This window comes from Eleginops maclovinus, chromosome 3, assembly GCF_036324505.1.
Source record: "Eleginops maclovinus isolate JMC-PN-2008 ecotype Puerto Natales chromosome 3, JC_Emac_rtc_rv5, whole genome shotgun sequence".
Taxonomy (NCBI): domain Eukaryota; kingdom Metazoa; phylum Chordata; class Actinopteri; order Perciformes; family Eleginopidae; genus Eleginops; species Eleginops maclovinus.
In genome coordinates this window covers 11509713-11531731 of record NC_086351.1, presented here as the reverse complement: position 1 = coordinate 11531731, position 22019 = coordinate 11509713, and the positions used below count along the sequence as shown (strand labels likewise).

Below are 22019 nucleotides of genomic sequence, written 5' to 3'. Positions count from 1 at the left end.
ATACAGGGAATATACAGTATACTCCTTCTTTGATGTTTTCCAAAAAAGACAATTTAGAAAAATGCAACCTGAATTACATGATTGTATTACTATATCTCTGAAAGTTTTATTTCTTCAAATTTCACAAAAAGTTTGACTAAATCTCCAATATTGGGCTGCAGGTGGCGCTGAAGGTGTGTTGAAGTGAGCAGGAGGGGAAGGCTGCCTGTTTTGTAGCATGTTGATAAATAATCACACTAATTATTAAACAGATTAGAGTGAAATTAGACATTGTTTTAGTATTTTTCATTGGTAATGAATTGGAGCTAGTCAATTATAAAACTATGAATCTTTTTATTGTTCATACATGATTTTTTGGACACATATTCTAACATAGCTGCATCCAACTTTCACATAACTAGAAGTCTAGTCAACAAGGTTACTGAAAAGGTTATATATCCCAGCATGTATGGCGAGGAGACAAACTGATTTGAATTTTGATTCTTATTAATTCATGCATAAAGTTATTCGGTCAGTTATTGGGCTCCATGATTTCGAAATCTCCACTTCAGCTGCAACAAAGGCTCCAGTGTTTTTCTTATTTATACTGTAGTTTGTTCATATAGCATCCATGGCATAAATTATATCTCTTTTTGTTTGAATATTTTCTGATTGATGGAGTTATATAAAGATATGTCCATAATTCCCCCTTTAAAACCCCTTTTTTCTATTGTCAACAAAGTTAAACAAGAATTGTGAACATTGCTTAATCCAATGTTCCGATTTCTGTTGAAATGTATGCAAATTAGCCCTTTTTAAACAATACAAAAGCTTATTTGCAGGTTTAGACTTACACACTTGATATTAGTATTCAACTGCACTTTGTACTGTATGCACATATACCCGCTCTGGTACCTGCACTTAAATGTATATATATATTTAACCATGCTCAAATATCTGTATTTGTACATTAACCGGATCAGAGTTAGTTCTATATCTATTCATACTGTTAATATGTTTATTCTTGTTTTATTTTATATTTGAATTCATATTCATATTATGCCTGTGTATATTCAATGTGTACTATCTGTGTTTGAGTCTTATTCTCTTGTGGCTATGATACCTGAATGTCCCCTCTTCCCCTTATCTTCACTGTGATTTGTTTTCATGGTATAGTTTTTTATCTTTAATGTTGATATTTATCTTATGCATGCTTCTTGAGAGATAGTAAGCTGTCTTTGGCTCTTTGCTGTAACAATTTTAAATGTCCCCTCTACGGGACAAATAAAGGTACACTGATTCTGATAGTTAGATTGTTGTTTACCCTTTTGTTTGGCTGACAGGTGGCGCTGTTGGTCCGCAGATGATAGCGGTGCTGCGTGTGGAAGAAGCCGCCTGCTGGTGCTGTTTATTAGGCATGAGGCTCAGAGCATTGGGGCCGTCTTCCTCTCTGACCCGTCGATGAAAAAAAATAACCAGGGGATGCACAGCGGCACAGAGGAAACACGGCTTCACAGGCGAAAAACCAGGAATGCTGAAGCTGCTAAACATGGGGAGTCGCCTCCTTTATGGAATAAACCGAGTGTCCGCTGATGTGTGTGTGCAGTGAGTTTGTTCAAGCAGAAGATTTTGACTTTTTATTTTATTTTTTAACACATCTGCAACGATGCGGGCTGCGGAGTGGAGACGAGGCGCTGCGATTGTGCTCTGCATTTTGGGATACCTTGTCTCCAGAGCTGCTGCTAAAACGTTACCGGAGCAGCCCGCCACAGAAGGTAAAAGTGTTTTTAAAATGTTGTACTTTATAATAAGCGAGGAAGTTCATGCGTTCAAGTGGCTAATGCTGTCGCTAGCCAGCTCGGATGCTGATGTGACAAAAACTAGCATTAGCAGGTTAGCTTGTGCTAGAAAGAGAGCCAGAAAACTTATCTGAAATATTTTTTATACCCGGGTTTTGCTGTCCTGGATAACATGAAAATCAATCTGCTATAGTCATAATTGTGTAAAATAATTTGAATTGACACGGGACAAAACACATGTCCCTGTATCGTCCAAAAATACTGCAGCAGAGGAGTCCAGCTGCTGTGATTTGTCATTTTTAGTTTTTTGGAAAACTCCCTCTGTGAGTGTCTATCTGGGAAGGGGGACTATCTTTGACCACATTACTTCCTATTATGAAAGTGGCAGTGGTCTAAGAAGTCCTCAGATATTTTACTTAAAAATAAAATAAAACAATATCTATAAAAGTACAAAAGTGTTGTCATCAAAAATGTACTTGAAGTACCAAAAGTAAAAGTATGAATTATTATTTAAATTGCTGGATTATTGTTTTTGATGTTGTTAAAAGAGCTTTTAATGACATACTGCTGCTGGATAGCTTAATCTCTAATTATATATCATAGGTTATTTATTAATTCATGCATATATTCTGTTTGAGCTAATTATCTGAATCTGTACAGTAACTAGTTACACATTTTGTCAAATCAATTTAGTGGTTTAAAAAGTACCATAGTGGCTTCCGAATTGTAGTGGAGAAGAAGTATAAAGTAGCACAAAATAAAATTACTCAAGTAAAATACAAGTACACCAAAATCATACTTAAGAACAATACTTAAGTACTTCACTGCGTTACACCACCGGTAAGGGGCTTGCACTTTTTTGACCTTGCATTTTGTGGAAGGCGAATGCTGTTGTGTTGTGTTTTTGTGGTGCTTTTAACCACAAGGTGACTGCCACCATTGACCTCTTTCAGGTGTCAAACAGCAAATAGAAATACCAATAAGCTCAGTCTTTATACTTAGCATTTGTTGATGTTCAGATTCTTCTTTTTTTCAAACTAATATTCTTAAACTCAAAGCTAGTCAGTTCACTAACATACAAAAACGGTCATTTGTGGCATTTTTGGTTTAAACAAAAGAAAATAATCGGTTATAAAAAGTTGTGTAGATATATTTTCAAACTATTAACTTTAGTTAATTGTCAGTTAAGATCAAATGTATTGATATAACCCTTGGGTAAAAGTGGTACAGCAGTAAAAGTACAAGAACATGCACATAAATATCTTTAGAAACTAGAATACTTAAACATTATTGGCATTTCCTATAAAATCCTAGAGCTGAAGCAATTAGTAGATTATCTGAAAGTAATCAACAATATTTATAATGAATTCATCTTTGAATACATTATAAAGTTATTTTTTGGGGGCTTTTTGTCTTTAATCGGACAGGACAGTGGAGAGTGACAGGAAAGTGGGAGAAAGAGTCGGGGTGGGATCCGGAAAGGACCATGGTTCGGGAATCGAACCCGGGTCGCCGGCGTACGGTCCAGGTGCCCCAGCCAGTTGCGCCACGGCCGGGGATCTTTGAATACATTATAAAGCAACAATTGCAAACAACTGGTTCTTGCTTTACCAATTTGGGGATTTGCTACTTTTCTATGTCTTAGGTGAAATTACTTATTTAGCTATTAAGAATTAAATTCATAAATTGCACCTACACGACTAAGCTGGTAAAGTTTTGTGTCTGCAGATTACAGTGTATCCAGGGTATGTCCTGTCACTTCAACTGTAAGCACATTCATCAAAGTGGATCATGAATCACAATTATCTGTTCATCTTATTCTGTCATTTACTTCAAAAGCTTTCCTGTCATAGTAACTAGTAAAGTGGAGCCACATCTGTTTGATCCGTCACTTTTATCTCTTACTTGCATGTACAAGCATGGACACATCGCACACATCATCTTTGTTTTGCTTACTTTTTTGGCTGGCCTACATTCAGTCCTCTCTCTACAACTTTGTTTACATGAAATCAAACATTCTGTAACTAATGCTGCAGATCAGTCAGGGGTTCTAAAAAAGTTCTGATTTCCAACAATGGGTTAGTTTCTGATATTTGATCTATTTGTTTTTAAAGTAGTTCTGTTTTAACACTCGTCATTCGGTACTATATGTATCCTCAAAATTGGCTAATTTCACAGCAACAAGCTCGGTAGAAAACAAGGTATAGTCTGTCCCGAGCCTCCCTCTTTGCTCTTTTTTTCTCCCTCTCTCTGGTGTTCACTTTGCCTCAGATTGACCTTCAGTTGTCCCAGGGGAGGTTATGTTCAGTTCGATACTGAGGACTTCTTTTGGTCTGTCCAGCAGACAACATGGATGAGTGGAGCCAGACAGACAATCTTCCCGCAGATATAGATCTCACTCACATTACTGCCGCCCATAATAGGCATGGCACTGCATCTCTAGCAGACAAACATTCGCTGAAGCTGGACATGGGCTGCCAGGAAGTAGACCAATCCAATCATATTGTCACCCGCTTGCCAAGCTTGATTTTAATCACAAGATGTTGGTGTAAGTGCTAACAGCAGATCCAGATGGTGAGGATACATCAGGTCATGAGAAAGCGTAGTATTTAGGGACAACAACGACCTTGTGAGCTGAAAAGCAGAACCAGTAACGGTGCAGTATCAGGACGGGAATATTTACTGTAGTAAGATGGAGCAAGTACATCTGTTCTCAGGTCTGAGACATGGTGATGTAACATATGTCTTTGTCCCCTGCTGAGCTAATGGGATCGACCTTTTCTATCTAATCTCACTTTTAATCCAGATGAGGGAAAGTAGCAGGCTGAAAACCCATTGATAGCTCTTTTTCTATATATTTGTTTGCATAACTTTAACAGATTGGAATAGTTGGTTCTGCGTTTTACCAGGTTGCTTTTTGTAACATGTTTCTATGTTTTGTTGCTGTCGATGATTCACACTTAATCCTTCCCATAACATCGTAAATGGCCTCTTTCTCTCATTTAAATTAAAGCTCACCACATTGAGAATCAGATGGTGAATAGCCTACATTTCTTCAGCTCATGCTGTGGTTGAACAAGTTTAACATCAATAAACACAATCAACAGTTGGTTGGAGCTTCAAGTTAAAGTGACACAATTCACTTTCCTACTTCACCACTTTATTATTTAAACAACTTGCCAATGTTTCGATGTGCTTATTGTCACATGATTTCTGTTCCCTCTCACACTCAACCATGTGCTTCTGCTTGAGAGGACCCAAACAGCTTTCTGTCAGCTTCTCACACTGCTTATATTTTACTGTGGTTTATTGAAGATTTGATTATCTGACTGAACCGATTCCACGTTATTAAGTATTTGTTTTAATTGGATACATTCAATAATTGCAAAAGTAGATACATATTGAGAGGAAGTGACCAAAAGAGTGCTAGTGAACCCTCAAACTGTGGAAAACGGTGGACAAATCATTAAAGAAATTCCTTTTTTATGTATTAGAATTGAGGAACATTATTGTTTTTATCAGTTGCAAGTTTCAGTGTATTCTGTAGTAGCTTGGATAACTGTTAAGTCACACACACATTTGTGTTTGTTTGCTCATTCTAAACAAAATATATGTATTTATTTCTCATTGACATAACTTTGAGCTCCAGTACCTCATAGTTTCTAACCATTACTAATGAGATGCAATTGTGTTGTACTTGGTGTTGTTGGTGGTGGTGCAAGCTCTTCACTCAGCCTTGTGTACAGAAAGCATCTGCTCCCACCCCCACTTCTTGAAAGAACTCCAACACACCCAATGAATGCCAACCATACCATAGATTTCCAGTTTATCACGGCGGTGTAGAAATGCTATGCCTCCCTGATCAAACCACCAAGCACCCAACAATTCAAGAGTTAGTGTGCTAAAAAACCTACACACACTCAGTCTGTCCTCTCTGTTTCCTCTTCTTGGGTTCACCTCTTTCTACTCAAACACAAACACACAACCACCCTGCTGATTTGGCTGCTGCTGCCTGGGATAATTGGTTTGAGATCGCAGTGTTGGTCAGGCAAAACTCAGTTTGATGCCTTTATACTCCATATGGCACTCAAAACACTCGGATGAGGACTCAATAAAGCATTAAGTAGTTTAAAAAGTGTTGGTTTAGCTACAGAATCGAAGTCTTCTGTCAGTCTTCAGGCTGAACATCGTCTCTTCTGTGTGTCGGAGCAGATAGGAGACTCCTAGCTTGTTTAACAATGATGTCACCACAGTAGTGATTTATTGGATAAGGAATGGGAGGGGGATTGTTGCATTTGTCAATCTGGCGTCTCCCAGGGGAGTTTCTTTTTAAAGTGAGCACAGCTGGTACCCCTAACCACATATCACTGGGATTGGGAGAGGAAGTGAGGTCATGATCTCTCCAATACACACGCACGCATGAAATGTTAATGCGATGGGTCCTTTCTGACTGTCAGACTTCTTTTTGTTTTCTTGTCCTCTAGTTGTGACGCTGCAAATGTAATAAGAGGGAGGAATGAAGTGAGGGGTCAGAAAGCAGGCACAGAGCAGGTCTTCACACCAACCTCTCTGGGTAATGATGTGTATGGCTTGAAATTGACTCGTTGCTCTGCCAAACCTCCTCCCTTCCATCCTTGCAAAGGTATTATTTGGGCAGCGCTCTGTTTTTTAGGTGGAGCTAAGCTGCACTCAAGCTGAACCCTCACTAGATATTGTAAGAGAGGGTTCCTCACTGACCGCAGGATCCCTGAGCGGGGGGAGGGGGATCAGTCTAGCCAGGGGTATGTATTTTGTTGAGTGTGTGTGTGTCGCGGAGGGTGGGGTCAAAACAAGAAAGATAAAATTCAGTTGCAGCGAAGTTGGGGGAGGTGGGCATGTGTAAGTGAGGGGTGAAGGAGGGAGAAACCCTTTCAGCCTTAATTGAAAGGTCACCGTGGGTCACCCAGCAGCCAATGATCAAACAGGGTTGAGCCTGTCGTGTGTAAAGGCAGAGCGAGAGAAATGGTATGTGTGGAGTTTAAATTATAGTGATTTTTTTACCAAGTTTGTTTTTATCATACCTTTGGGGACTAAAGCTGAAATTATCTTTGTGTTTGTTTCCCGCTTGTGGTACAATAAACCTCTCAATGTTGGACCTGCCTCTCTGTAGAGGAGTAACTGGATGTGTGTGTGCCATGTTTTGCGGTTTAAAGTAACTAAGTGCTGTAGGCTGCTGTACAATGTTTAGATACTTGTACTTTATTTGAATATTTGTATTCAAAAATGTTATCTACCACTGCAATGCATTCATTTGATAATATACATTACATTGTAGATATTCAGCAAAATAAATGAAGATAAAGTTAAGACTTTATGAAGGAGTTCACAAGATACCCAGCAGAGATCAATGAAATGAGAACCACTTAAAACACATTAAAGGGATCTACACATGCATGCATCAATAATTTAGTTTCAACATTTTCTTTAATAACAACAACTTCTGATACCAAGTAACATCCATGCAACAGCATCTTTTTCAGTAACACATAGCTATTGCTAAGCTCCTCCTCCTCCTCCTCCTCCTCCTCCTCCTCCTCCTCCTCCTCCTCCTCCTCCTCATGTTGATATTTATAGATGCATGAAATCACCAGGCACCACAGCAATAACTTTTTTTCTTGTTTTGCTTAAATATGAAGAGCAGACAGAGACCTATTAAAAGAAAACAGTCGGACACAGGAATCGAACAACTTATTAAACACATCTCGCACATTTGTGAACTTGTTATTGTTGATATCCCTTGATCTATATGGGCCTTTAATGTGAGCCTTTCATCAGTCAACAGGCAGTCTGTGTCCAGTCTTTTATTCCTCCTGTCCATTAGAGATGGTCATTATAAATATACATAGTTGTTTTTTCCCTCTGGTTTAAGGCTTCTTTGAAAGAAGGAAATGGTCCATTGTTTTAGAGGGGAAGTATTGTTGGCGGGAATCCCGTAAATGGTCAGACGGCCGTCTCTTTGTGATTGGTTGGGATGTGGAACGCCATCAAAGGGCCTGGCACTGAATCAACCCCGGTTAGACCGAGGACCGCAGTAGTTATAATGCACTGCTGTGTTGTATGTTGCATATCACTCTTCTCTGCAGTCACACTATCGATACAGGCTCAGTTTACGGCTCAGTAACGCTCTTCTCGTTCGCAGAGGTGACTCTGAAGGTTCACCTGAGCGATGCCAGCACTCACCAGCCCCTCGGAGGAACCGTCGTGCAGCTCTTCGCCAACCACACTTCTGTAACCACGGAAACCTCATCAACTGATGGCAACACCTACCTGCGCTTCCCCTACCGCCTTGGGACACCTTTGGTCGTCACCGCAACCAAACAGGGATATGTGCCAAACTCTGTGCCCTGGACTCCTTCTAGATTACCTGGTAGGTGTGTGTGTGTGTGTGTGTGTGTGTGTGTGTGTGATAAAGACATATTTTAGGACAAATACCGGATGGATATTATGACATAGCCACATTGATGTAGGGAGTGTTGGCTTGCAGGTTATTGATTTCCACGTGTGCCGCCAGCTCAAAGTGTGTATGTATGTTAGTGTGAAATAGAAATAGTGTCTGTGTGTGTGCCAGGTGTGAGCACCAATGATGAGTGGAGTGCTCCATTACTAATTTATTACAATAGATGCCAAAACCCAGCAAGGGGGCAGCTTAAGCTTTCCTTTCACTAACACACACACACTTACACACACAATACCTCCCAAGAGGTAGCAGTATTGTGTGTGTGTGTGTGTGTGTGTGTGTGTGTGTGTGTGTGTGTGTGTGTGTGTGTGTGTGTGTGTGTGTGTGTGTGTGTGTGTGTGTGTGTGTGTGTGTGTGTGTGTGTGTGTGTGTGTGTGTGTGTGTGTGTGTGTGTGTGTGTGTGTGTGTGTGTGTGTGTGTGTGTGTGTGTGTGTGTGTGTGTGTGTGACTGTGTGTGTGTGACTGCGTGTGTGTTGCGTTGGGGAGGTGGACTGAATGGGGGCTAATATTATGAGCCAACGGAACGGCAGCCAATTGGATTATCACGCTTACCAGCTCTGAACAATGCAAAGTGAAAGGAAGGAAGGAAGGAAGAGGAGAGAAGTGCAGTTCGCTGGGTCAGAATTGAGTCCTGCACAGCAGACAGGATGAAAGCAGGACCATTAAAAATGTATTAAGATGTTTTTATGATTTGTTTTGTGTCATAGCGATCAGTAAAGTGGCCAGGTAGATCGCTGCAGTTTGTTTCTTATCTGACTTTGGATTTATTCTGTGTGTAAATGTGGTGTGTGGTTTTTATTTGTCTTTCAGTATTTTCTTCCATCAGCCTGGACCTGCTACCAGAAAGAGCTGCAACTCTGATGGTGTATGAGGATGTTGTAGAGATTGTTTCAGCTAGCTTACAAGGTAAACACAGTGTCTGTGTTGTTTAGCTCATCTTTTCACACATTAAAAAACTGTTAAAAGAAGCAGATCGGTTTTAAACACACAGTTTGTCAAAACAATTCCTCTCAAGGTCTATTGGTCCACCTTTCTCTGCAGATGAACTGAGTATTAATTCCTTACATCGTATGTCAACATTGGCGAGAATTGTCTTTAATTACCCAGAAAAACTAATATTAAAACATCCACACTTCCATGAAAGCTGTGCAAACTGTAGGGGATTAAACAGCTTTTAAAAGGACTTTGAGGTGTGAAGGTTTCAAGGTTTCAAGGTTTTATTTGTCATATGCACAGCAGATACAGCGTATATGTTGGCAATGAAAATCTTATGTCGCGTGCTCCTCCAACAACTCAACATACATGGTGCAAAATGTTTTGCCGACAGCTTTTACAATCAAGAATGAAATCCCAATGTCAATTTTTTGCCAAATTCAGTATTTACATGCACTCAGAGTTCTTGTGTTTTCTGCAAACAAAATATTTTAATATATTTTGATATTATGTGTACATACTTCAAGCTGCTGACAATGCACCCACATCAACAACAACTAAAGTCAGAATCAGATTTGTACCAATATTTAATGATTTAAATAAACTCACAGCTTTGTTCTGTATAAAGGACTGAAAATAATTAGCCCTGCCTCTGCATTAAATGGCCTACTGTTGAATAAAAAAGACCCTCCTCTCTCCACTCAAGCACAGATATAAATCATGAGTCTGTCTTTGTTAGTCAGCCCCTTTGTTTAGGTGTGTGTAATTCTATTAGATATGGCTTTCTCACTCAGGCAAAATCAATACAGCCTCTTTGTCTGCTGGGGTCTTTTGTCCGTCTGTGACCGACAAGGGAGTCATTTTACGTGTCAGCTGTGTTGTCTGACTAAAACAAAAACTTCACAGACACCATTAACATGTGAAACCTCCTGCACGTGCCTGAGTGGACTGTAGTTTCTTCCCTCTGTCCGACACACTTTGTTTGTCACGATGTTGTGAACTTGTCTGCCCAGGGGAGTGATAAACCTTGGCATGCGGCGCGAGGACGGAGAATAAAAGAGGAGGAAGAGGATGATACAGTATGTGCTGGAAAGTGGAGTTGTGGGTGGAGTACTTGGAGAGAATAGAGGAGAAAGGGGGATGGGCAGCGCAGTGTCCAACAGAAGGAGGAACAGATGAGGTGAGAGGAAAGTGGAGGGAAAAAAAACAACAAGAAGAGTTGAGGAAGGGAACACACAAAGAACAGAAACCGGGGTCATTTCCTTTCACAAAACCAGTTCCGCAGAGAGATAAAACATTCACACCTGAACTTAAAGAACACGCATCGGACAGAAACATGAACGTTTAAGATGATGGTTTTAGTGTGGAGCAAAAATGTCGACTAGAAACACATTGAGCCCTCATACAGCTGGATGTGTGCCTCACTGCTCAGGAATGTGCACTCGGTACAGTCAGACCACAATGACATCACCTTGCTGAGTCCAGCTACATGCAGTTTTCACTGTTTATTCCTCTTCATGTAAAATGTGTTAAAGCTAGACAGAGATAGGGATAGGGAGAACAGCGATTAATTGCACATCAAAATATCAGAAGGAAGCATCACGTTCCTCGAACTAAAAGTCAAGCAAGGCACTATTTCTTCTGTATTGATTCAGAGTTGCTTCCATTAAGCCTAATTTGATGGCCGAATTTATACAAAGGCATTAGGCCAAGACAAGGACTAGAAAATGGCCTTGAAAACATCCTGAAAAAACAGGACTGATTCTGTCACACGAAAAAAACCTCTTGACTTCAATTCTGGCAGATTACTCTGTTGAATTAAATTCAGAAACACTCAGTAAAGTTTTTTTATATCATTTCTACACAGAATGATTCCCTTTTTTTGCCTTTTGCATTTTGATATAAAGATGATTTATTTCTTTTATTCTTAGTTTTACTCATTAATCCATAATGCATACTGAACTTTTTGGCACATATATAATTCATATTTTATACAGTATATACAAACCTTTGATTCTTAAGTGTAGATTGGGAACTTGCAGTCTATATTTCCTTTAAACCTCAGTGTACTGTACTTGTTCATTCAGCATGTCCTTGTTTTTCTGACGCCTCTCTGTCTGTTGTTCCTCAAGGTTTAAGGCATCAGCCCAGTGTTCATTTCCAGCGCAGAGCTCTCAGTCTTCCCGCCGACACATCCTACGCAAACCTCACTGCTCTACTCACCGTGGCCAGCTCCCCCTCGCACATCCAGCACTTTCCCCATCTGCAGGTCCTCAGCGGCAACGGCACAGGTGAGCCTCGAACCGGTGGAGGGTAACGTACTAGACCGCAATAATAGGACTAAAGAGAGTCAGGCATGGATGACACAGGAGAAGGCTGCAGGGGGGATGGGGGGTGGGGAGTGAAGAGAAGAACCAGCGGTACATCACAGAGACTCTACCCTGGAGAGGCCTCTCTATCTGACCTCCTGAAACACAATAACCCCTGTGTGTCTAGCTGAAGTCTGCACGCTTTCAGGCATCCATGTCTTGCTGTGTGTGTGTGTGTGTGTGTGTGTGTTTGTTGTATGAATTTGTGTGTCCTTCAGCTTCAATAACCCTCAAAAGCTCCCCCTCCCCACTGCACGTACCTTGTCCCTCCAGGCATCACAAGCCATCTCTCTCCACCCTCAGTCTCTCAGCTTTTTCACTCTCCATCCTGTTTCCTTTCTTTCCTGTCTTTCCCTTGTTTTCTTTCCTGTCTGTCTTTTCCCCCTGACAACTCTCCTTTATCTACGCTTTTTCATGTTACTCCCCACTGCTTTCTGCTCCTTTCTCTGCCCCCCCCCCCTCCTGTGCACCTTACTCCCACTCACTTTCCCTTTACGCTGCATTTTTCTCTCTTACACTCTGCTGCTTCTCTCACAGGGAACGAGAAGAGGTTTGAGTTGACTCCTGTAGCGGCCATCTCTGTACACTTATTGGCCAGCGACGGAGTGGAGCTGCAGGTGAATGAGCCAATCACGGTATCCGTCCCCCTGCCGGCCGACAGTGGCCTGAAGGAAAATGATCACATCCCTGCTTGGAGATTCGACCCGCGCTTGGGTATGTCCTAACATGAACACAAACCTTTTCTGACTTCCTAAACACAAAGGCAGGGTTCCTACAAAATCATGAAAACTTTAATAAGCTTAATTGTAATGGTTAAAGAAAGTTAGGACTGCATTGATTTCAACAAAGTCTGCTCTTTCATAACATATTTAAAATGTAAAATGAAAAAGAATGGTAAACTTCATCTTTTGCAATTGTATTTATAATTATGTTTAAGACTCAAGGCTTAGATAGTCTTGGCATCTTTGGTTAGGTATCTTGAAAGTGCTGTTTATTGACTCTCAAAAGCTCTAAAGACCTAATGTTTTCTCTCTACAGTGTGGTGTAGTACATTGAATTGTAAATGAGGCTAACCTGAATGATTTATACAAATCAGAATAGGGTCTTTAATACTATCCACGTGCAGCCAGGTTACGACTTTTAGTTGTGTGTGGCTGAGGGATAAATGAATTTATTCATAAGGTCATTAAAAAAAGTCCAACATGTGGCGCCACATTAATCTGCAAATCAAAACACGAATACTGCCACACATCACAAGATCGGGCCGTGGATGTATAATCTGCTGGAGCTCAGCTAAATCTTGACCTGAGCAAAACAAACATCAAACAGCAAAGAGCTCGGCGGTGCTGTCTCCTACAGCAGAGACCCTTCAAGCCTTTCTGGACACACTGATTTATTTCAGCAGTCTTAAATCTCTTGAGTCAGACATTCTGCTCTGTGATACGCCCTTTCTTCTTGGACGGGCTGAGCTGTAAGACTGCGATTAGATCATTGGTTGAGTCAGATGTGTCCGTAATACAAAACATCCTCCTCTGTGTAAATTAGGCTCACATTTCCAGATCAACTGTACATTATGTTTGTGCTTGTCAGGACCTATTTACATTTCTTCTAGGGTAAGGAAATAAATCATATGAATAGTGAATGGAGATGAATAGTGAAACAGAATAATATGTAGCAAATTCAATAATCAATGAATCATTTGTCAGAAATATCAAAACCCACAATAACTGAGTGTTTTGGTCACTTAGGGGCCGCAGGAACAAGCTGTCCCAACACTGACATATCATCACTTTCTAACCTGGTATGGCAAACTTGTTAGCTAAAAGTTGACTATTCAACATCCAACAGACGTGTAGCAGCATTAGCATTCATCAGATGTGTTTGTGTCTGATATTTTTTCTCCTTTTTAGCTGTTTTTTTAATCTTCATCAACTCCTACGGGAAATATCTTTATCTTTTGAATTCGCCACTGCTATTAGCTAACTGCATGTGTAGTGAAAAGTGGGTTCATCCCAGACTTTTAGGTTGCAGTCTTTAACTGGAAACAACGCTCTGAGAGTGGTGAGAAGGACAAATAAATGCTTTAGTTTCACGTCTGTTTATTTGACAACAAAGCACTTTGAATATGTGACATAAATTCAAGTTAATGTGCTTTTGTGTTGACAACTGAAAAAAAACTGCAAGAAGCATTATGCAGTTGCTCAATAGACTAAGGCGTTCCCCTCCAGTCCACATGTTGATTCAGACTTCATGAACAAGAATAGTAGGCCATTTCTCAAAAAGAGCAATGCCTTTGTCCATACAGCACTTTTCAGTTAACCCTGAAAATATTTCTGCAGGGAACATTTTATTGTGCCAATCTGGATCATCTTTGCTCTTGTGACAGTTTATGGATCTCAAGACTCGAGTACCCAAAGTAGCCACATTCAAAGTTTATGAAAAAGGGCTTTGATAAGAGCTGAGAGAGCGCGCACACACACACACACACACACACACACACACACACACACACACACACACACACACACACACACACACACACACACACACACACACACACACACACACACACACACACAGAGCCTGTAGCTTTGAATATTTCCATAACAGAAGTCATCCCCGGACCCTCTCCGGGCTACATATCGTGTTCCTTAGCAACCCACCAAATAAGTTACACAACAGAAAGGCAGCTCCTGATTGAGTTTCTTCACTGTGCGCCTAAGTGTGTGTCGTTGTGTGTGTTTGTGTGTTAAACCGGGGATGAAAAAAAGACACAAAGAAAGATCTTTTCAAATCCGTCTGGTGCCTTTTTGGAGAAATACTCCAGGCTGATAAAAGCTCCCTCACAAAGAAGCTCAGTTTTGTTTACAAAGTGGTCACATGGACAACAAACACACACAAACCTGTTTGTCTTGTATAACCGACAATGTCTCCTATTTGATGTTGAGGGAGCGCGGGGCAAATTTATGTCATGTACAAACAGATCAAGTTCACTGGTTAGTGTGTGTCATTCATAAACAGACACGCCTTTAGCATGACAGGATGCAAATCAGTTCCTTCAGATAGACTGACCGCTATCTGAGCAACAAAAAGATCAGGTCAGCCGTGTTGACTTTGCAGGAATGGACGAGAAGCAGGAGTAATATACAGGCTGTACTCACAATATAAATGTTTGCATTGTTTCTAAGCAGTTGCCAGACGCTCTGCAGTGTATTGTATGAAGCGTGGGAACAGAGTCATTTAATGTTGCTATTAAACAGGCCACTCACACACAGAGAGAGAGAGAGGTATCCCCTGTGGAAACATCCGACAGAACCAGGGTGAATCCTGGCAGGGCTGGGTACGGAAGTGTGTGAGTGTGTGTGTGTGTGTGATGCTGAGTCACACAGCCTCCCATTTCTCGTAGCCTCTGTTTCATGTGCCTCTTCCCTTATCTCTCCTTCCTTTCCACCTCTTTGTCCGCTCTTGTTTCCTCTCCTTGAAATGTTTTTTCCCCCTGTCCAAGACCTTTATATATTTGTCTTTCCACATTGAAATTCCCCTCCTGACCTTTTTTGTATACTCCCTCCTGAAGATCGATGCAGTTTCCTGACTGTATGATGTCGTATAACTGGGAATAAACAAAGACTCAATATGGCTCTCACTATGTTACCCTTGAGTCCCGAAGGAAGAGAAGTGTGAAGGCACAACTGAAGGTTTCCTCTTGAAGCAGATTTACTGACATACAATTAATCAGTGACTTTGGCTTTTGTTGTAGGGTTTCTGGTACTGGCGCTGCTGGAGCTGCTATTGTGCACCAAAAGGCTCTCGGTGACATCTGACTGAGCATGCTGCCTCCCTGTGGGAGAGTTTAGTACTACCAAAACACTGTCCTCACACTACTGGGCTTGAAGGCTGTTTAAAAAAAATATCTTGAGAATTCTTAAAAAGCATTGGATTCTACTTCCTCTAAATAAATATTTCAATACGTAATTTACAAGACTCTTATCAATTGTAAAAATGGGTTAATACATTCATTTTATGCAATATTTGAATCAATTTTGTTTCCAAAATACATTTTAAAGAACACTAAGAATTGGTGGGAAAATAATAGTAAAATAGTATTAAAGTACTACTTACAATGCTACTAATAGTAATATATATAAAATGTTTCCATCATATTGTCAAATAAACAGGAATTAAATAGCATTTTATGTGGTAATAAAAAGGTCTTGGAAAGTGTTACATTTAATGTAGCTAACCCTGCTGTTTATTGAGTTTACTTCTGCCTCTATATCAAACTATTTTTATAACTAACAAACTGACATATATATATATTTTTTTTTTTTGCCTGTTTGAGTTTATCAGAGTCAGATGGGAGGTTTCTGCAGGCCTCTTCAGTTGTCACCTTGTCACTAATGCACTCTGTGAACTGAAACTCTGGTTCTTATAATAAATGATTTGGAATTTTGATTGACTGTGACTGATTGACTGTGTGTGTGTGTGTGTGTGTGTGTGTGTGTGTGTGTGTGTGTGTGTGTGTGTGTGTGTGTGTGTGTGTGTGTGTGTGTGTGTGTGTGTGTGTGTGTGTGTGTGTGTGTGTGTGTGTGTGTGTGTGTGTGTGTGTGTGTGTGTGTGTGTGTGTGTGTGTGTGTGTGTGTGTGTGTGTGTGTGTGTGTGTGTGTGTGTGTGTGTGTGTGTGTGTGTGTGTGTGTGTGTGTGTGTGTGTGTGTGTGTGTGTGTGTGTGTGTGTGTGTGTGTGCGCGTGCGCGTGCAGGTGCTTGGATAAAGAGCAGTTGGGGTCACGTGCAGCGAGAGGGCAACCAGCTCAGTCTGACTTACATCGCTCCTCAGCTGGGATACTGGGTGGCCGCCATGTCTCCAATACACTCAGGTGAGAAACTGCTTTTACACAGATCATAATAATGTAGAGTAAAGATATAGTCCTAAACTGAATGGCACAATGGGAAGCATTCGCTACATACAATGTAAAGACTCGTACACAAATATATTGATAATCCATCTCAATAATTTTCTTTGGGAGACCTCACACTGGATTTTCTGTCTTTTTGAGCACAATCCAATTACTCTTTCTGCCTTTGGCAAGTAACAAATGTTCCCACATGTTTCATATTAAAATCAGTTTCTGAATGACCTCTTGTATGTCCAACAGGTCCAGTGTTCGCGAAGGACATCAGCACGTACCACACGGTGTTCCTGTTGGCCATACTGGGAGGCATGGCTCTCATTCTGCTCTGCCTGCTCTGTCTCCTGTTGTACTACTGCAGGTGTGTGAAACTCTTTACAGTTTCCACGCACACATTTATCTGAAGAACGGACAAGAAAACATTCAGTTTGGTTTTTTCCAATTATGATTTTTTTTAATTCTTGCTAAGAAACCACCTTTTGCATGCTTTCAGTCTTCATTGTCACAATCTGTCATAGTCAACATTTAATCTATATACATGTACTGAAGAGGCATTTTCAAGGGTTTGTCATCTTTTTCTGCATGTAGCAGAGTTCATCAATTCATCATATAATTGAAATAAATCAAGATTCTTATGGAAAGTCAATGTAACATAAGCTGTCTTGTTGCACCGGAATAGGTAACGAGTACTCAGGTTTCAATGCTGTACTTTAAATGTTTAAGTTAACATCACATGGGAGAAGAATTTAATCTAACTCTTATGATTGAATCATAATCTCTGTTGTGTGTCTGTGATGTGCAGGCGCCGTTGTTTGAAGCCTCGAGGGTCTCACCGCAAGCTCACTCTGTCTTCTGGTCTGGACGGCAGTAAGAGGGATCAAGCCACCTCCATGTCCCACCTGAACCTCATCAGCAGCGAGGTCTGTAGCACTCTCAGGGAACAATTTAATCACGGGTTTATTATTCACTGTCCTAGTGAATTTCAGGGAAAGTACTTGTTCCCTGTGTTAGGGTAGATCTGAGGGCCTCATCTAATATGAACCATCAACATTGTTGCCAAAAAGCAATCATAAGGTATATAAGTACATACTGTATAAATAAATTCAATGTGACACATATCCTAAAACACACAAAAAGAGAAATCCTTCCAAATGCAATTAATAAGAATAAAAAAAATGATGTCAGTATTTTACTAAAACTAAATATAATATATGGTTTCCATTTTGTTAATTGGGCTAAAAAAAAATGGTTGCTTCATAACATAACATTCCTTAAATCAGCTTCTTTCTCTAATGTCACATGACGTCTTTGCATTGAGTATATTTATGTTTCTGACTGTAATTTTGTTTGTCTTTAGGTGCAGCTGGAACTTGTTTCCACAGCGACTGAGCCCGACATGACCACACCAATGCTGAAGCCGTCGTCATATGAGCAACAAGACAATCATCGTCAACACAGCCTAATCCATCACAGCAAACACAGCCGCTCCTCGCTTGGCAACAGCCACCACGGCTCTTCTCTTGGCAATCTGACGCCACGCAGCAGAGACTACCGGCAGTCTGCGGAGACGTTCCAGTTAAAGTCCGCCCTCTCGTGTGGGACAGACCGAGGCTACCGTCAATCATACACCTCCGTCTGCTCGTCCAGCAACCCGGTTTCAGACGCACTGTCATCAGCCAATCACGGTCAGGTGTCTGCCAACCACCTGAGCAGTGTCGGGGTTATTGACTTCATCTCCCCTTCCTCTCCCCCTCATTCCCCCAGTAGAGGGGAGGTATGTGAGTGCAGAGCTCCTGACTACCTCCTGTCCCGCTCTGTGGACCACCTGGAGCGTCCCAGTCCCCCGCTGCTCTCCAGGCCGGGCCAGCTGCTCTGCTGCGGCTCCGTGGACCTGCTGAGTGGAGGGGAGGGCTACCCGAGGGTGCGTCCCACCCTGGTGATCCCAGCACACTACATGCGCCTGCCTGGGGAGCACCCTCTCTCCGGTCAGGCCCTCCTGCTGCAGACTGACCAGCAGAGTGACTTGGAGACCATCCAGGCTGAGCTTAATGCCTCACATTCCCAGCAGCCACTGGGGCAATCCCTCTCTGACATCGGACCGCATACCGCCAAACAAGGGGGCGGAGAACGTATGGGCCTGTCAGAGTCTCTGTCCATCCCAGCAGCGCTTGGGGAAACGGGTCTGGTGGAAATAAACAGCGAGGACACGTTGTTGGCCGAAAAGACTTTAATGGAGCTCAGAGGAGGGAAGCCTCTGCCTCACCCACGAGCCTGGTTTGTCTCGCTTGATGGACGCTCCAACGCTCACATTCGCCACTCCTACATCGACCTCCAGCGGGCGGGGTGTCATAGCAACTCGCCAGCTGGAGGAGGTCAACATGATACTGGCAGCGGTGGGAGGCGTGGCAACGATGCCAGCCTGGACTCCGGTGTGGACCTGAATGAGCTGAGAGTGGGCCGCAGGGGGAGAGTTGTAGGGCGTGAGGAAAGAGGGATTGCGAAAGACAGGTCGAAGAGCACAGCACCAGCCATGGCCTACACTCAGCTGGTGTATGTGGATGATCTGGACGGGGGAGGCAGTGAGGAAGAGACGCCAAAATGTAGCCCAGAGGACATTGACACAGCACACATCCTGTCAGACAAAGCAGAGGGTCAGAGAGGAGATCTGGAGGGTGTTGAGGGGAAAACAGAAGAGGTGGTACAAATACAAGAGGAACCGCCCTCACTTTCCTCTTCATCCCCTTCTTCTCCTCCTCCCCTGCCAACACCTGAGGAGGGAGAAACGTTCAGGACTGATCATGTGCTGCTCTCAGTGTCTCCTGATGACGATGCAGCACAGGAGGATGGAGAGGATGAGAAGAAGAGTCCCTGGCAGAAGAGAGAGGAGCGACCCCTGCTGGCCTTCAACCTGAAATGATCCACAGATGACCACTTCAAGGATAGCCTCACTCTTTTTTCTCAATCAAAGACTCACATGCCAATCAGTACATAGAAAGCATTTTTGGTCACTGTAATTGTTCATACTGTGCACAATGGCCCGTCTTTAGAGTGATGGTGGGACACTACCCACTGGTCTTGTTCTGTGCTAAAAACAATTTTAATTTGGTCTGATTTAGTCTCAATCTTAAATATTGGAGATCTTTCAAAGCCTTTTTTTTGTTGTTTTTTTAGATGGATAGAGGATTTCATTATCCCAATAGAAAATCTCAACATTACAATACAAAATAAGTAAAGGCGGTAATAAAAACAAGTAGCAAATATCTCCAAAAACTAAATTGGGTACATTTCTGCAATTCTTAGTTTCATCTCAACACATAGAAATAATACTTATATTTTTAGATTCAGTGTGACTTACACTTACATATTTCATTCTCTCAGAAGTCCATCGTAAATAAACTCCATAAACAACAGAATACAGAAATGTCCTTATAATCATCCCGTTAACGGTTAAGTTTTCCTCAATATTGAAGTAATCCTTTTTGTTTCTGTAAATGGATGGATTCACTGTAAACGCACGGAACGACGACCATGAATTTTTTGCTCAACCTTGCATTACAATCACTGGAATAGGGATACAACAAGTGCAGCGACCAAAGTTGTTCAGCTGTACATATGGCATGTCAGTTTGGATTTGAGACTTGAAAATCTGAAACTATCCTTTAACTATGACTCCTGTCTTTGCGCCGAATATAACGTGAAGGAAAAGACCATTTTAATTGATGCCCTTTGTTTTCTTAATAGAGCACTGACATAAGTTTTCAGCACTGGGATACCTCCAAGTCCAGAGCTTCAGGTTCCCTTCATTAAAAGACCACTGTTGTTCTCCACACTTTCCATAAACTCATCAGGATGTACACCTGAGGAAGACAAATGGACGAGAGAGTTGAATATTTTATGTACAACAAATATATGCCTTTTTTATAATTAGCCTTGTGCCCATAGAGGAACTGTTGGGGAAACAGACTATGGGTGGTTCCCACAAATGAATGAATACAGGAGCCTTTTTCTCTAGCCATATTGGCCTCAGTCCACTGACTGTAAAGAACTCACTAATATTCTGTAACGTGAGATTAATACCCTCATTTTTAAGATTGTGGCGCATCTGTGCAAAAATATGGCAGGTGATTCTATTCATTTTCTTAGAGTCAGGAGAACTCTTACGGTGTGTTCTGCACAGATAATCAGCCCTGACATAAACATGTGAATCCTGTACTTTGAATTGGTTTAAGTATGTTGCTAGAATTTAGTCAGAAGGCTGAATGGGTTTTAAGATGATCTACAGAGGGGGTGAAGTGTTTAGAGTACTGAAATTAAACCACTATCCGCACTGCACAGATGTGACACACCACTCTATTTGTCACAAGGATGTAATACCACTGCAAAACTAGTTCCACCCAGAAAAAGTGTGAGGTGTAATAATATGAAGGGTTTTGTGATTGTTGAACCACTGACTAGAATATTTTTGCTCTGAAGGCTATGCATCACTTTTATACGGCTGCTTGAGATGCCTTTTTTCATTTTAATCAATATAATTTGAATTGCCAACATGAAGTATTTTACCTTGGAAAATAGGCTACTTTTATTTCCTTTAATATGTTAAGGGCTTTTATTTTTAACTCGCCTTATGTTAAGAGTGACAAAAACACAACTGCAAGTTTTACCTGAAACCAAACTATTTTTTGCATGCTGTGTTTCACCTTATTTTGTTTTTAACCTTTTCCTCGTGTTCCAAGTGCCTTTGAACAACCTGACTATACATCCAATTTGTGGAACAGAAAACCTTATTTATTTCTCACCTTCTTTTGCCTTTAGCTTCTCTCCTCTACCTCAGCCCTCCTTTTCTTTCCCACTTGTGAAAGAAAGCATGCAGTAAACTTTCCTCAGCACTAGCATATTACAAGCTACACTGCAGACGTTTCAGAAAATGTCTACCAGCTGCTGCAATCTTAAAATCCTCTACAGTAATCAGCAAGGCACCAATCTGTCTTAGACTAAGCAGTTAAGGATTTACAAAAGTTTTAAGTGAAGCACGGATAGACAAAGCTAAGTGCGATTGTACGTGAAGCTAAACTGCAGGTCATTTCAGTGCATTCTCTTTTGTGTTTGTAGAGTGTGAATGTTTGTCTCGGATGTGTGCCTGGGTGGTGGTAGTGTTCATCTGTTCTGCTGCTGGCTGTGAGTTTGTCTTGTCAGACTGTGTGTCGATGCTAGACCACTGACAAATAATCAACATACATCCACTCAAGGTTCATATAGTCATAGCAATCATATTAAAGAGTGTGTATAGTTTTTCCTTTCCTCTACCTTGTCAGATGATGCGTGAGTCGTTGTGAATGGTCTCCTCTCTGTTAGTATCCCACAGCAATCTCCAGGTCGAGGGTGGAGTTGCAGTAGTACAGCATCCCGAGTGTGTTACTTGGTTGCTTGCATTATATTTGAAGCCTATTATTCTAATAAACCGCCAAACTGGAATTATTTGTGTGTTTGATTTGTTTAAGCTAGTTAGTAAGTTAGGTAAGTTGTAGCATGAAAATGTG

At 41.4% G+C, this 22019-nt stretch overlaps 1 protein-coding gene across 1 annotated transcript; it reads left to right on the top strand.

Moving 5' to 3' along the window:
* Window positions 1-1329: 1329 nt before the first annotated feature.
* fam171a1 (family with sequence similarity 171 member A1) lies at window positions 1330-21954 on the top strand. Its single transcript, XM_063878689.1, has 9 exons — window positions 1330-1754; window positions 7957-8184; window positions 9085-9180; window positions 11340-11498; window positions 12114-12290; window positions 16333-16449; window positions 16729-16843; window positions 17285-17402; window positions 17840-21954. The coding sequence occupies exons 1-9, from the start codon at window positions 1646-1648 to the stop codon at window positions 19397-19399; spliced, it is 2679 nt and encodes an 892-aa protein (XP_063734759.1). The 5' UTR covers window positions 1330-1645; the 3' UTR covers window positions 19400-21954.
* The last annotated feature ends 65 nt before the right edge of the window (window positions 21955-22019 follow it).

What these genes read in the sequence shown, in the direction of transcription:
- fam171a1 (XM_063878689.1), top strand. Translation starts at nt 1,646, where the DNA reads ATGCGGGCTGCGGAGTGGAGACGAGGCGCTGCGATTGTGCTCTGCATT. An exon ending in CCTCAGCGGCAACGGCACAG is followed by an intron (nt 11,499 to 12,113) that starts GTGAGCCTCGAA and finishes CTTCTCTCACAG; the next exon opens with GGAACGAGAAGAGGTTTGAG. An exon ending in CTCCTGTTGTACTACTGCAG is followed by an intron (nt 16,844 to 17,284) that starts GTGTGTGAAACT and finishes TGTGATGTGCAG; the next exon opens with GCGCCGTTGTTTGAAGCCTC.